This window comes from Suricata suricatta, chromosome 10 (genome assembly GCF_006229205.1).
Source record: "Suricata suricatta isolate VVHF042 chromosome 10, meerkat_22Aug2017_6uvM2_HiC, whole genome shotgun sequence".
Lineage (NCBI taxonomy): Eukaryota > Metazoa > Chordata > Mammalia > Carnivora > Herpestidae > Suricata > Suricata suricatta.
This window is the reverse complement of record NC_043709.1, coordinates 69,359,699-69,371,935: the sequence shown is the minus strand read 5'-3', so window position 1 is coordinate 69,371,935 and position 12,237 is coordinate 69,359,699. Positions and strand designations below refer to the sequence as shown.

General features: G+C 38.6%; 1 protein-coding gene across 1 annotated transcript in view; it reads right to left on the bottom strand.

The window, feature by feature from the left end:
• ADAMTS20 (ADAM metallopeptidase with thrombospondin type 1 motif 20) overlaps positions 1 to 12,237 on the bottom strand; it is a 169,938-nt gene that overhangs the window by 32,960 nt on the left and 124,741 nt on the right. Inside the window, exons 30-31 of the mRNA XM_029954152.1 lie at positions 3,525 to 3,698; positions 3,279 to 3,449 (exon numbers count right to left, since the gene is read on the bottom strand). Coding sequence (XP_029810012.1) covers positions 3,279 to 3,449; positions 3,525 to 3,698 — 345 coding nt within the window. The remainder of the gene's footprint in view (positions 1 to 3,278; positions 3,450 to 3,524; positions 3,699 to 12,237) is intronic.

Genomic DNA, 12,237 nt, shown 5'->3' with positions numbered 1-12,237 from the left:
AACAAGAAAAGGAAACACAAGAGCATAGCCCAGTTATGCCCAGTGTACACATATGTATGAGGACACCAACTGAGGCCAAAGAATGGACAACCAAAAGTCTTACCAAAAATGACTATATCTGGTACTCACATAAGACCAAATATACCTCCTGTTCCCTCCAGCCAGACTGGAGAATCTTATATACACGGGACAATAGGTTGAGTACTCAAAAGGGTCTTGCCACAGTAGAGGGGAATAATTAACCTTAGGTTAAACAGTGTAGTAGCCTGACCTATCAAATCATAAGAGCAAGACAAGAAGGGATCAAACGGTTTCCAGACAGAGTAATTTCATTTCAGAACAAAGTTCAAATATATGCATATGAATAAAAAAAATAGCCAATAGCCAAAAAGGTAAAATGCATAATGTCTAATATGATATTTAAAAAACTAACTGGCATGAAAAGAAGCAGGAAAATATAACCCATAATGAAGAGAAAAAGCCATCTATCAAAACAGATCAAAAGGGGGGAATGATAAGTAAGGACCTCTGAACATTCTCTCCTCCATAAAAGCAATGAGAAAACTGGAAAAACTTTTCAGAATTAATTTTTCCAGAACTCTGGAAATTAACCAAAGGCTTGCAACTATCCAGGAATTATTTATTTAATTAACAAGCCAAAATGTCAGGATTAAGAGGAAGATTTGTGGTGTTTTGACTTAACCTACACCCATTTTCCCCTCTCTCGCTCCATAGTAGCTTTGAAAATCATCAGCCCTGCAAACATGGTGAAAACAGCAGCCTGGTAACCGCAAAAGAGGCACAACTGGGTTGGAATTTTTCAAAGCCTCTTTTCCACAGAACTGTCATAATTTGAATTGCTTGATGGCTTTCTAGAAGATCCCACTTGCAAGGCTGTCTTTATTTGACTTGACTCAGAGCTAAAAGCCCAGTGCTAAAAGCCTTTTTCCCCTTAGGGATATTTATTGAACCCAATTAAAAGCCACTGTTTAAATTTGCAGCTTCCCGAGCAAGGATAACAGTTGGAGCAAAAAATAAGCTAGATAAAAAATGCTTAAAAGGAGAATCTGGGAAATGAGAGGTCTATAACGGCGGTGAAAAGTTCCAATATATTCACAGGAATCTAGAAAGCTGCGGACATGCATAGTCATGTGTTCATGTCCAGACTGCACACCTGCTCAGGAAGCACCTGGGAAAGGCCTATATTCTCACCTCTGGTTGACATCCAGGCCATGCACAAAAGTAGGACAGTAAGCTTAAGGACAAGTTGTCAACTGCCTGGCTGAGTGTTAAACACAGAGATTCTTGGCAAAGGCTGGAGATTGGTTCTGGGTGTCTGAGGAAATCACTACCCAGTCATTAGCTCATAATTAAACTAATCAAGCAAAACTTCTGTGATTACATATGACAAAGAATACAGACTTTACAGCAAGTTCAAAAAAAGTCACTAAGCAAGAAGATGGCAACAACCATTCGTGCTGGACTGGAGGGAGAAAGAATAGAAATGTAACAAGAAAAGACATTGAATTAATAAAACAAAACAAAACAAACAAGCAAAAAAAAAAAACTACACACAAAGGAAAGCCTTGGACTAGAGGCTTCACTGGTAAATTCCACCAAATGTTTAAAGAAAAATTAGCATTAACCTTTCCAAATTTCTTCCAAAAGAAAGAAGAGTTAAGGGACACTTTCTAATTCTTTCTATGAGGCCAGTAGAACCCTCATACCAAAATCAGGTAAAGATCACACACACACATACACACATGAAAAAAAGAAAACTACAGACCAATATCTCTCATGAATGTAGAAACAAAAATCCTCAACAAAACACTAGCAAAACAGTTCTAGAAACAGATACAAAGGATTATACACCATGTGCAAGTAGGATTTATTCCAGGCATGTAAAATAGGTAGGATTGCAAAATGGTGCAGCAGCTTTGGAAAAGAGTTTTGAATTTCCTCAAATGTTAAACAGCATTATCATAATATTCTGCAATTTTACTCCTAGGTATTTGCCCAAGAGAATTGAAAACATCCATAAAAATTGTACACACAACTGCTCTGAGCAGCATTATTCAGAATTGTCCAAAAGTAGCTCACTCCAAATGTCCATCAAGTGATGAATAAACAAAATGTAGTATCTGCCTAAAATGGATATTATTAATCCATAAAAAGGAATGATGGCAGATATATATTACATCATGGATGAACCTTAAAATACCGTGCTGAGTGATAAAAGCCAAATACAAAAGACCACACAGTGAATGATTCAACTTCTATGGAATGCCCAGAACAGGAATATCCAATGCAGAAGAGAGGTTAAGTGGTTGTCCGGAGCGAGCAGGAAGAAGGTCATGTGAAATGACTACTAATGTGTATGGAGTTTCTTCTTGGGGTGACAAAATATTCTAGCATTAGATCATGGTAATGGTTGCAGAAACTTGAGAACATTCTAAAGTCCCCTCAGAAAGGGACATTAAAAAAAGTTATTAATAACTGTAGCATATTCAAAAAGTTAAGCCAAGACATGGAAGATCTAAAAAGAGCTGAAATCAAACTTCTAAAGATAAAAATTATACTGTCTGAGATTTAAAAAAAAAAAAAAAGACTGCATGGGGATTAATGGCAGATATCACAGGAGATTTTAGTTGACTTGGAGATATCCATATACCGGAATATTGTTCAATAATAAAAAGGAATAAACCATTGATTTATACTACAACCTGATTGAATCTCAAAATGCTTAGAGTCATCAAAATCATGAGACAAAAAAAATCATACATATTGTGTGATGCCATTTATACAAAACCCTAGAAAATGCAAAATATAGTGAGGGATCACTAACATGAAAAGCAGATTAGCTTACTGTAGTTGGAAGAGAGAGGAAAAGAAATTATAAAGTAGCACAAGAAAAGTTTTGGTGATGATGGAGATGCTCTTTATTTTGAATATGGTAATGGTTTTATAAATGTATACACTTCAAATACGTGTGATTTATTGTTTGTCAAACTATACCTCAAAAGAGCTGTTTGTAATCAGCAGGCAACTTCTCAAGGCCAGTTTGCCAAACTGTTCCTGGTAGTTAATTTCACAGTTGGCCTCATTTGACACCTTAGAACTGAACTAGAGTTGAACAACCACGCCGTCAGTGGTCCCGTCCCTTAGATTGCTCTGCATACCGTTATCTGCACCCACAAATTTAGAGCCAGTTTCAACTACATCAAATTTTAGACTCAGTTGTGTTTTCCAGGAACAAAAGTTCTTAACTTTTTTCTTACCTGTGATGAGTCTCCTGTTACCACAATATACTTGCAGGAAGGGTTCCTGCATTGTTTGATTGAAAGAGGTCTGGTTGAAGGATCACAGAAACTCTCATTCACTTGAATGTTTTGTGCATCAGTGCACATCACTTGCCGATGTGTCTCTTTTTTATGACATGACGTTGAACACTAGAGGTGCAATGACAAAATGAGTAACACACTCTTTTACGCAGGGTCTCTGAAAGTTTACTTCTCAATACTCACGTTCAGCCACTCTCCTGCCACCCACTGGTACTGTATGCAGTCCTGACGCCAACACTGCTGCTGAAAATCAGGCCGGGTAGAGACATCACACATTTCTTCAGCCACCCGACCAACGCCTCTCAGTCGACAGTACACATCCCTTTGCTGAACTCCAGAACCACAGGTCACAGAGCACTACAAAGAAGCCAAATGAGTTGAACAATTAGCTAACAAATACCAGATTAGGTAAAGATAACAAAAGAGTGCCATGGCCTATTTTCTTGTTCCTTTGAAACATAGCCTGACATTGTATCAGGCATCGGATAGAAAATACAGGCAATTAGTATTTTTAAGACTGGTGTGAAGCATCTACACAGGTATCCAAATAGATTTTTATATGTTGGCACCTACACAAGCCTTATGGAAACCATGACAAGCTGTACGACAAGTTACACTAGACCCTCCATCCCAAGTGAAAACTATTCGGACTTAAACATTCTTAATGTCTACAAAACTCACTGCACAACGAAACTATTCTAGTACACTGCTTTTAAACATCACTTAAATCCTTTGACTCTACGCATCATCTCCCTTAAAATAACAATAAATCCCAAGATTATGTTATACCCACATTTATATTTGCACCATTATAGTTTGGGGCTCCAAATATTTGCTAATCTGTTGAAACATGATTGTGTTCCAATGGACAAGTGTTTGGGGAAACTGGTCGCACAAACTGTAAACTCCAACAATTTTGTCATAGCTCTCAGGTCTCCTTTTTCCTATCTGTTCAAAGATATTGTGTTGTTAGTAAAATTTCATAGACTGTGTCCCTAGATTTACTCCTGACAGTAGCTCTACCTGTGACCAGCAGCACTGAGGACCTGAGGCTCAGAGATGGTAAGTCATTTGCCTGAGCTTCTGCCTCTACAAGGCAAGATGAAGCTCAGTTCTTTGATGCCAGACGCTGAGCTGTCCTTGCACTGTCTGTGAGGGATGGGGAAGAAGTTGGTAACCTCTCCCGGCCTTGCAGCTCTAGAATGCCAGTTCATACTACAGCACAGCTTGACCACAACTGAGAGCTGTAGCACCACCATTAAGGAGGTATGGAGAACGCCCAGTAACACTGATTTAATTTGTGAGTTTGGTTTTTTAATACACTGTGTTATTCCGGAAGGGATTCAAAGTATTACTGAGGTATATCTGGGGTCACCTCACTGTTTCCAGCTGTGATATTGTAAGGGTAAACAATCAGGTCCTTCAGGAGCAACTGGGTGGCTCAATTGGTTAAGCATCCAACTCTTGGTTTCTGCTCAGGTCATGAGCTCACAGTTTGAGAGTTTGAGCCCCACATCCAGCTCTGCGCATGACAGCATGGAACCTGCTTGGGACTCTCTCTCCTTCTCTCTCTCTCTCTCTCTCTCTCCACCCCCCACCTTCCCCAACTCGTGCTCTGTCTCTCTCAAAATAAATAAATAAAACTTTAAAAAAATCAGGTCCTTTGCCAAACTCTTTCTGCAGGAGTCTCAGAGTAACAAATTTCTTTTCCCCCAACAATAAATGTATACCTGCAGAATATGGATTTACCATGAATGAAAAAATATTTAGATCCCATAAAAGCTAAGAACTTGGTTCACCTTCTAGGCTTGAATTTCTCTTACAGACTGTTGCAGTGTTTCATTCTAAATGCACTTGAATATTTAGTTTTCTATCTTATGTGTACAAGCAGTAACCACTGACTTAAAAGAGAATTTATGTATGTTTTAACCTATAAAGAACAGCATATATACCTACATAGCTTACATTTACCTTCATTCTATGTTTAAACAGTTGAATTTTGTCCTCATTGAGTGCTTTCACAAAAACCAGGCCCTTTTTATGAAGAAAACAATAACAATGTGTGTTCTGTGCAGGGCTAAATATTAAGTACACTAAAATGACTGGATATAGTTTAGCTTATCTGAACCTCTTTTGAAAATGTTTAACCTATAAAATAAGGCTCCTGCAAACATTTTCCAGGGATAATTTCAAAAATATAAACTATATTTGGAAAACTTCCTGCCTCTAAACCTAAAATAAAATCCTGGAGAAAATGAATTCACAAAACACATCTTAGCAAGTTGTTCTATCAAATATAATATTCTAAAATTCAATAAACCACACTGGTTTATTGGTCCTTGGTCATAACACATGTTTAGAAAAATCCACTGTGACCACTGGTAACTACTATTGTGGACCTCTTCCCTAAAAGGAAAAAAAATGGTCTACTGCATGAAAGAATACAAGTCATTATTTTGTTTTTTGGTTTTTTAATTATAAGAATTAGAAAAAAGCAAATTGATGCAACTTTAGATTTGAACAGAAATGAGAACTTACGGCTTACGTGAAATATTTCTTAACCCAGATTCATCAATAACCCTAACTGCCAGGTCCAAACAAAAAGCTTTTCAAATCTTGTCCTTTAAATATTTTATTTATTTTTGAGAGAGAGAGTGTGAACAGGGGAGGATCAGAGAGAGAGGGAGACACAGAATCCAAAGCAGGCTCCAGGCTCTGAGCTAGCAGTCAGCACAGAGCCTGATGCAAGGCTTGAACCCATGAACTGTGAGATCATGATCTGAGCTGAAGCCGGACGCTAAACTGATTGAGCCACCCAGGCACCCCAAAATCTTGTCTGAATATTGCGGACACATTCAGCAGAACTGACCACTCTCTGTTGAGCCATTCTGGCTTCTGTGATTGAAGCCTTGGGCTCCAGGTTCTCTACTCTTTTCAGATTGCTCCTTCTCAGAGTCCTCAAATATTAGCAGATTCCAAGATGGTGTTTATAACCTGCTTCTCTTTACATCCTCTGAATGCTCTAAGCAATTTCTTCTATGCATCAGTTTTTTAACTGTTCTTTCCAACCGTGATCCTAATTCTGACCTCAACATTTCCATTTCCATGTATTTACAAGAACTTTCATATGTGTTCTACACAGATATGTTAAAGGCACCCCAAATTCAACAATTCCAAAGCAGAACCTTTGCCTGGTCAGTTTCCCCTACAGGGGTGGATGCTGTGAAGATATGATTACTCACTCTTTAGTTGAGTGACTTAGAATGACCTCTCAAGGCACACCTTTAACTCTAAAATATGTACCCTTACCTAAGAGCTTCACAGAACTCCAGATTTATAAGCATATTACTTATGATCTTTTTTCACAATCCGGATAACTAATGTGAAGGCAATGTGAGGCTAGAATTACAAGTATAACACAAATACTGAATGCACTAACTCACCAACATGGTAAAATTTAATTCAGACAGGAAAAATCAGACAAACATCCTATTTATATGTAATATACTGTAACTGCACAGACTGACACTTGAAAGACTTGACAGTAGAACTAGAGAAGGTGAACTTTTGCCAATCCACTCATACTATAGTCATTTTAGCTACATTAGAAATGTTAGAATGTGCATGCAAAACCAGGTTCACCAAGCTGCTATTTCATAAATTATTTAAAATTCAAATAGTGATGTCTTGCCTCTTGATGCATTATTTACAATTTTTTCAGTGGGCTCCACGCCCACTGTGGGGCCCAGTGCAAGGTTTGAGCTCATGAGCTCAAGACCTGAGCTGAGACTGAGTAGGACACTTAAGCAACTGAGCCATCCAGGTGCCCCTATAATTTCTTAGTAAGAGAATTAGGTCTCAATTTCACCATAGTTATTCATAACTGTGGTTTATTTCAAGTGAGTCAATAATGTAGCAACAGTATTAGCAATAGTAGAACATTTGGACTTAGGAAAGACTCCAGGAATGTATAACTTAAATTTCTCTTCAATTTTGAAATTCCTTTTACCGGAATAGTAAATGAATGACTGTCAAACCTACCTATACTTTCATACCCTCAGTCTGGGTACCTTCACCATATCCTGAAAGCAGTCATTCCATTTTTGAGTGCCTCTAAAGTTAGTAAATACTCGCCTATATTGAGCTAAAATAGTCTTTGTTAAATGTTTACTGCCCATTTGGGATCTGTCCTCCTTTCTGACACAGAACAAATGCATATTCACTTTCATGTAAGAAAGTATGAAGGAGTAAATCCTAAAATGGTGTCAGTTATTTTATGACCAGTAGGAGTTGACCAATAAAATCACAGAAAGGCCAATTCAGCACCCTGACCTTGTAAAGCTGCTGAATCAAGCTTAAAGTCAGCAACCTTATGGTTTTGTTACATAAAGAAGAAATGTCTCTGTTTAAGCCACTTATTGTTAGGACTTTTCTTACTTGCAGTAGAACACAATGAAACTGACACAGAATAGTTGTAATCATTTGATTTTACTTCTCTGGGGATGTGGGAATTTGTCAAGGCTTTTCTTACAGTGTGGGTTCTGGAATAAGCACTGCTCCAAAAATCTGCCCAGGTTATGTGCCAAAGATTTGAATACTATCCATCATTAATGTGGCCTAATATGTTGCTAGTAATTTAAGCAACTACATCATATTTAATATGTAATCAACTAAACTGTTATTTTACCATAAACTGTAAAACCCATATGTATCTTATGTTTATGCAACATATTTTTTTAAAAACATAAATAAGCTTGCAATGAATTCAGTACACACAGAAATTAGATTTCTATTGAATGCATTACTCTGTGTAACACAAATGACAATCTACAATTGTTAACTTTAGGTGCCCTTGTAAGAGTGACAATATATTGCTAAGGAAATATAAAGATGACCTGATATATAATGATAATAGTGAAATACTTATGACAGCAACTATCATAGAGAAAGCTCAAATAAACCTGTGTTCACATGCTTTTCCCTCACCCCCAACTTCCTGGCCTGCCGAGATACAAGTGACTTCACTTGTTTGGCTGTTGATGCCTCTTCCCACGGTGTCCGGAAGTGGCCGCCCATTGTTGCTCCCTTCCTATTCCCAATTATTCACTTTTCTTGAAGAGATAAAATTATATCTACCTCGAAAACTTTCTGGATACATGCCTTAACCCAGAGAATTAGTCATCTTAGCCCACTCAGAGAAAGGCCATTTTAAGTACCAAGAAAGAGGAGAAAGGGAGAGAATGACCAGGCAGTATAGAAATGCAAAGACAGGATTGCTGGAACCAGCTAAGAGATGGAGAAGCATAGTTCACTCAACCCCAGAGCAAAAAGCCATCTTCCCTGTCCTGGGCTCCAGCCTGTCTTCACTGGTAGGAACATGGCTTGGGCTGGGACAAGAGATGAACAGGTTCTGGGCTCTTGGTCAGAGGCTCTTGGGACTCAAATACTATCTTTTTAGGCTATAAGAGATATATATGTATAAATTAGAAATTGTTGAAAATATATAAACATGGATTTATGTATTTTGCAAATATGGAATTATAGAAATACAAAATCATTTAAAATGTTAGCATTTAGCATAGTTTCAAAAAAAATGTTTTCAGGGGCTTTGGAAGAGGGGGCTCTAGTCAATAGATGCGTGAGATTTTGGAACTTCTATCACCTTTGGTTCCAGCTCTGACGTTAAAATACTGGAAAGAAAATGATGGGTCTCAGAGAAGGGGACTCAGGCGAGCGGTTGCTATCACGTGACTCTAGATGCGGTGGGATTGAGTGAGATCCTTCTCAGTTGTCCAGCAGATTTGCCATTATCAAGAGGAGGCAAGAATTCTGGACTTTTTTTCCTGAGCATAAAAAAACTACATTTCGTTGGTACTGACATAAGTAGATGGAACATGAAACAATGAGGACCCCAGCACCATGCCAGTTTTAAAAACCTGAATATACTAGCAAAACTTATTATCAAACAAGTAAAATTAAGTTTAAAACAGAGCAAAACAAAAGAACCCTTATGGCTTCAGAAAGTGGAGGGAATTTTTTTTCCTTTTTAAGTGATTCTAGTATTTACTTTGCCTCTAAAGATACACATCTGGAGCCAGAGGACCAATGGCCCTGTGCACCAATGCGTGTTTCTCTGCAGCAGCAATCACTAAACTGAATTACTAAATCCTTTCACTGAAAAATGGTATCAAATACCAAATGCAGAGTGTTACTTCAAAACTCACTGGAGCACCTTTGTGGTCACAATTTGCTAAATGAGTCTTTCCACTTGAGGTATAATGTAAAATAGTAATAAAATGAAATTATTTTATAGTGAGTGATTATACTAAAGCAATGTTACAATTTATACGGTTGGAACAGAGTAGCAACCAGTGATTAGCTTGTAACTACTTCTGAAATTACCCTTCTGTTGAATATATTATTACATGTGGTGCAGTGACAGCCTGCAATTGTTAACTTCATGTGGGTACTTTTTATAGAATAAATCAAAAGCCAACAACTTCACAAATGGTCATTTGTTTCTGGCAGAGATTTGGGGACTATGTGGGTGTATGAAACTAATTTCTATGACAAGGAAATCCAATTCAAAGAGAAGAAAGCAGACTCTTTACAAAAGCATCTCTGTTTTTTTATAGACTTTGAATATTCATTTCCGTATCTTAGAAACCTCTTAAACACATTCATTTAGTGTGTCTTATATAATTTCATACTTGGTGGTAAGCCAAGGCCAATTTGTTAGCACTGGTGATTGATTTGCTGTTGTGGGGCTGGAGGTCAAGGGTTAGAAAGTGTCCCTCATGAATACCACCCACGGCAGCTGCACAGCGAGAGAATCCAGGACTGCTGGTGGCCAAGCAGCCAAAGCCTCTCCCACTTCCACACCCATCCCCCAGGGGCTCCAGGAAGTCTCTGCCACATGCTGGGTGCCGTGACTTTACAGTGTTTCACCCTTTGGGGGAAAGCCACTTTGCCATTATTCTGCCACATCTTGGTGCAGATAAAGTAAGGCAAACCCTGATTTTTTAAATTTTATTTATATTTGAGAGAGAGAGAGAAAGAGACAGCATGAGCAAAGGAGGGGCAGAGAGAGACAGAGACAGAATCAGAATCTGAAGCAGGCTCCAGACTCTGAGCCATTGGCACAGAACTCAATGTGGGGCTTAAACCCACGAATATGAGATCACGACCTGAGCCAGACAGATGCTTAACCGACTGAGCCACCAGGTGCCCTAAGAAAACCCTGATTTTAAGCAAAACATAACAAATATACAAATCAGAGTTGGAAAGTCTTTTTTGCAAGGAAATCACACTATTCAAGAAGTATTTAGCTCCATACTAAGTTAGGCTCTTGGTGAACAAGTTATCCACTGTCCCTAAGATTCAGTGGCCTGAGACCATGCTGACAAAGTACACATAGGTTGTGGACTTACCATCTAAAGGCAATGGGGAGTCACAGAAGATATTAAGAGACACAATAATATTTGAGTTATTCCAGAGCTCACACTCTATGCAAGTAAAAAATGGCAAAAATACTTCTAGGGAGGCCTTTGTACATCTGGGAACAGGTGATGAGCTACCCTGGAGCAGAGAATTGAGAGGACCTGCTGAGTGACTAACTGTGGGGTCAAGGGAGAAAGAGAATGACCCAGTGGTTCTTTCTTCAGCAACGTAGTAGGTAGCAGTGGCATATACGAAATAAAACAGGTTAGTGGGAAATCTTATCAATTGTGGCCTACGCTAAGGCATGAAAAATAATTTTATTTACCTTACCAAAATTCAGTGTAGAAGCAAATGCTCAAGAATTTGAGTTTTTTTGTGGGATAAGAAACAAACATATTGCCTCCAATTTTCAAATATTAAGCACTATTCGCAGCCCTTGAATTCTTTGGACAAGGCTATCTCTTCCTCAAAGAAGCCTGAGATGCTCACTCAATTTGGGACCTTTTTATTCGACCACAGGGATGTGCTGACACGGTACCACTTAAAAGCTGATGCCATGCATCAGGGCTCTCACATCACAGAATAAATGACGGTGACTTAGAAACACAGGGGAGTGGTGCTTCTGGCTCCTCTCTGAACCCGCATCTACCTAACAGACACGGCTCCAACATCACACAGAAGCAAGGAAGCTGCATCAGCTCAAGAGAAGTTTCTCTTCCCTTCTCTGGATGGTGCCCTTTAAGAGCCGGCTAAGCGCCCTGCTGAGAGCAGTCAGCTGGCTGTGCTGAAAGCCCTCAGAAATTATTCTAATGAGCATTTCAGACTCCATTCCTGGCCTTACCTCTTTGCCACTTCCCAAGCTGGTCTTTGCTTAAGCACCATGAGCAAAAGCATGCCACCCCCATTTAGATCATAGGCTTACTTCCCCAAGTATGCCAGGAAAGGAATCAATCACCCTTCTTTTATAAACTGAGTTCTCAGTCCAGATCTCATGTACACTTCAGCTTCATTTTTGTTGAGTCTTTCCAGGTGTGTCCACTTTAGCCTTAGACCAGTCCAGGCTACCTAGTTCTGACATGTTCCTAACTCATAAACAATTCCAGTTATGATCCTGTTTAGAACTTAGCGGTCCCTTCTCCAAAATGTAACCTTAGCTCAAAATCCAAGATTTTGGTGTGGAAACAAGGACACCACTATATATATATAATCTATACTTTACTTTTAAACTACCTGGAATAACATTATGATCACCAGCAGTCACAAAAAATCAACAGACTAATTTGTTATTTAAATATAGACTTAACAAATGTCTGTACATTAATCCAGAGCATAGTACAAAATCATGCATAACAGACTAAAACACATTTTATTTCAACATAGGCATTTAAGATTTTTTAAAATGAACAAAGCAAGAGACTACAGTTGTTGGAGAGGGTGTGGAGAGATGGGCACCCTC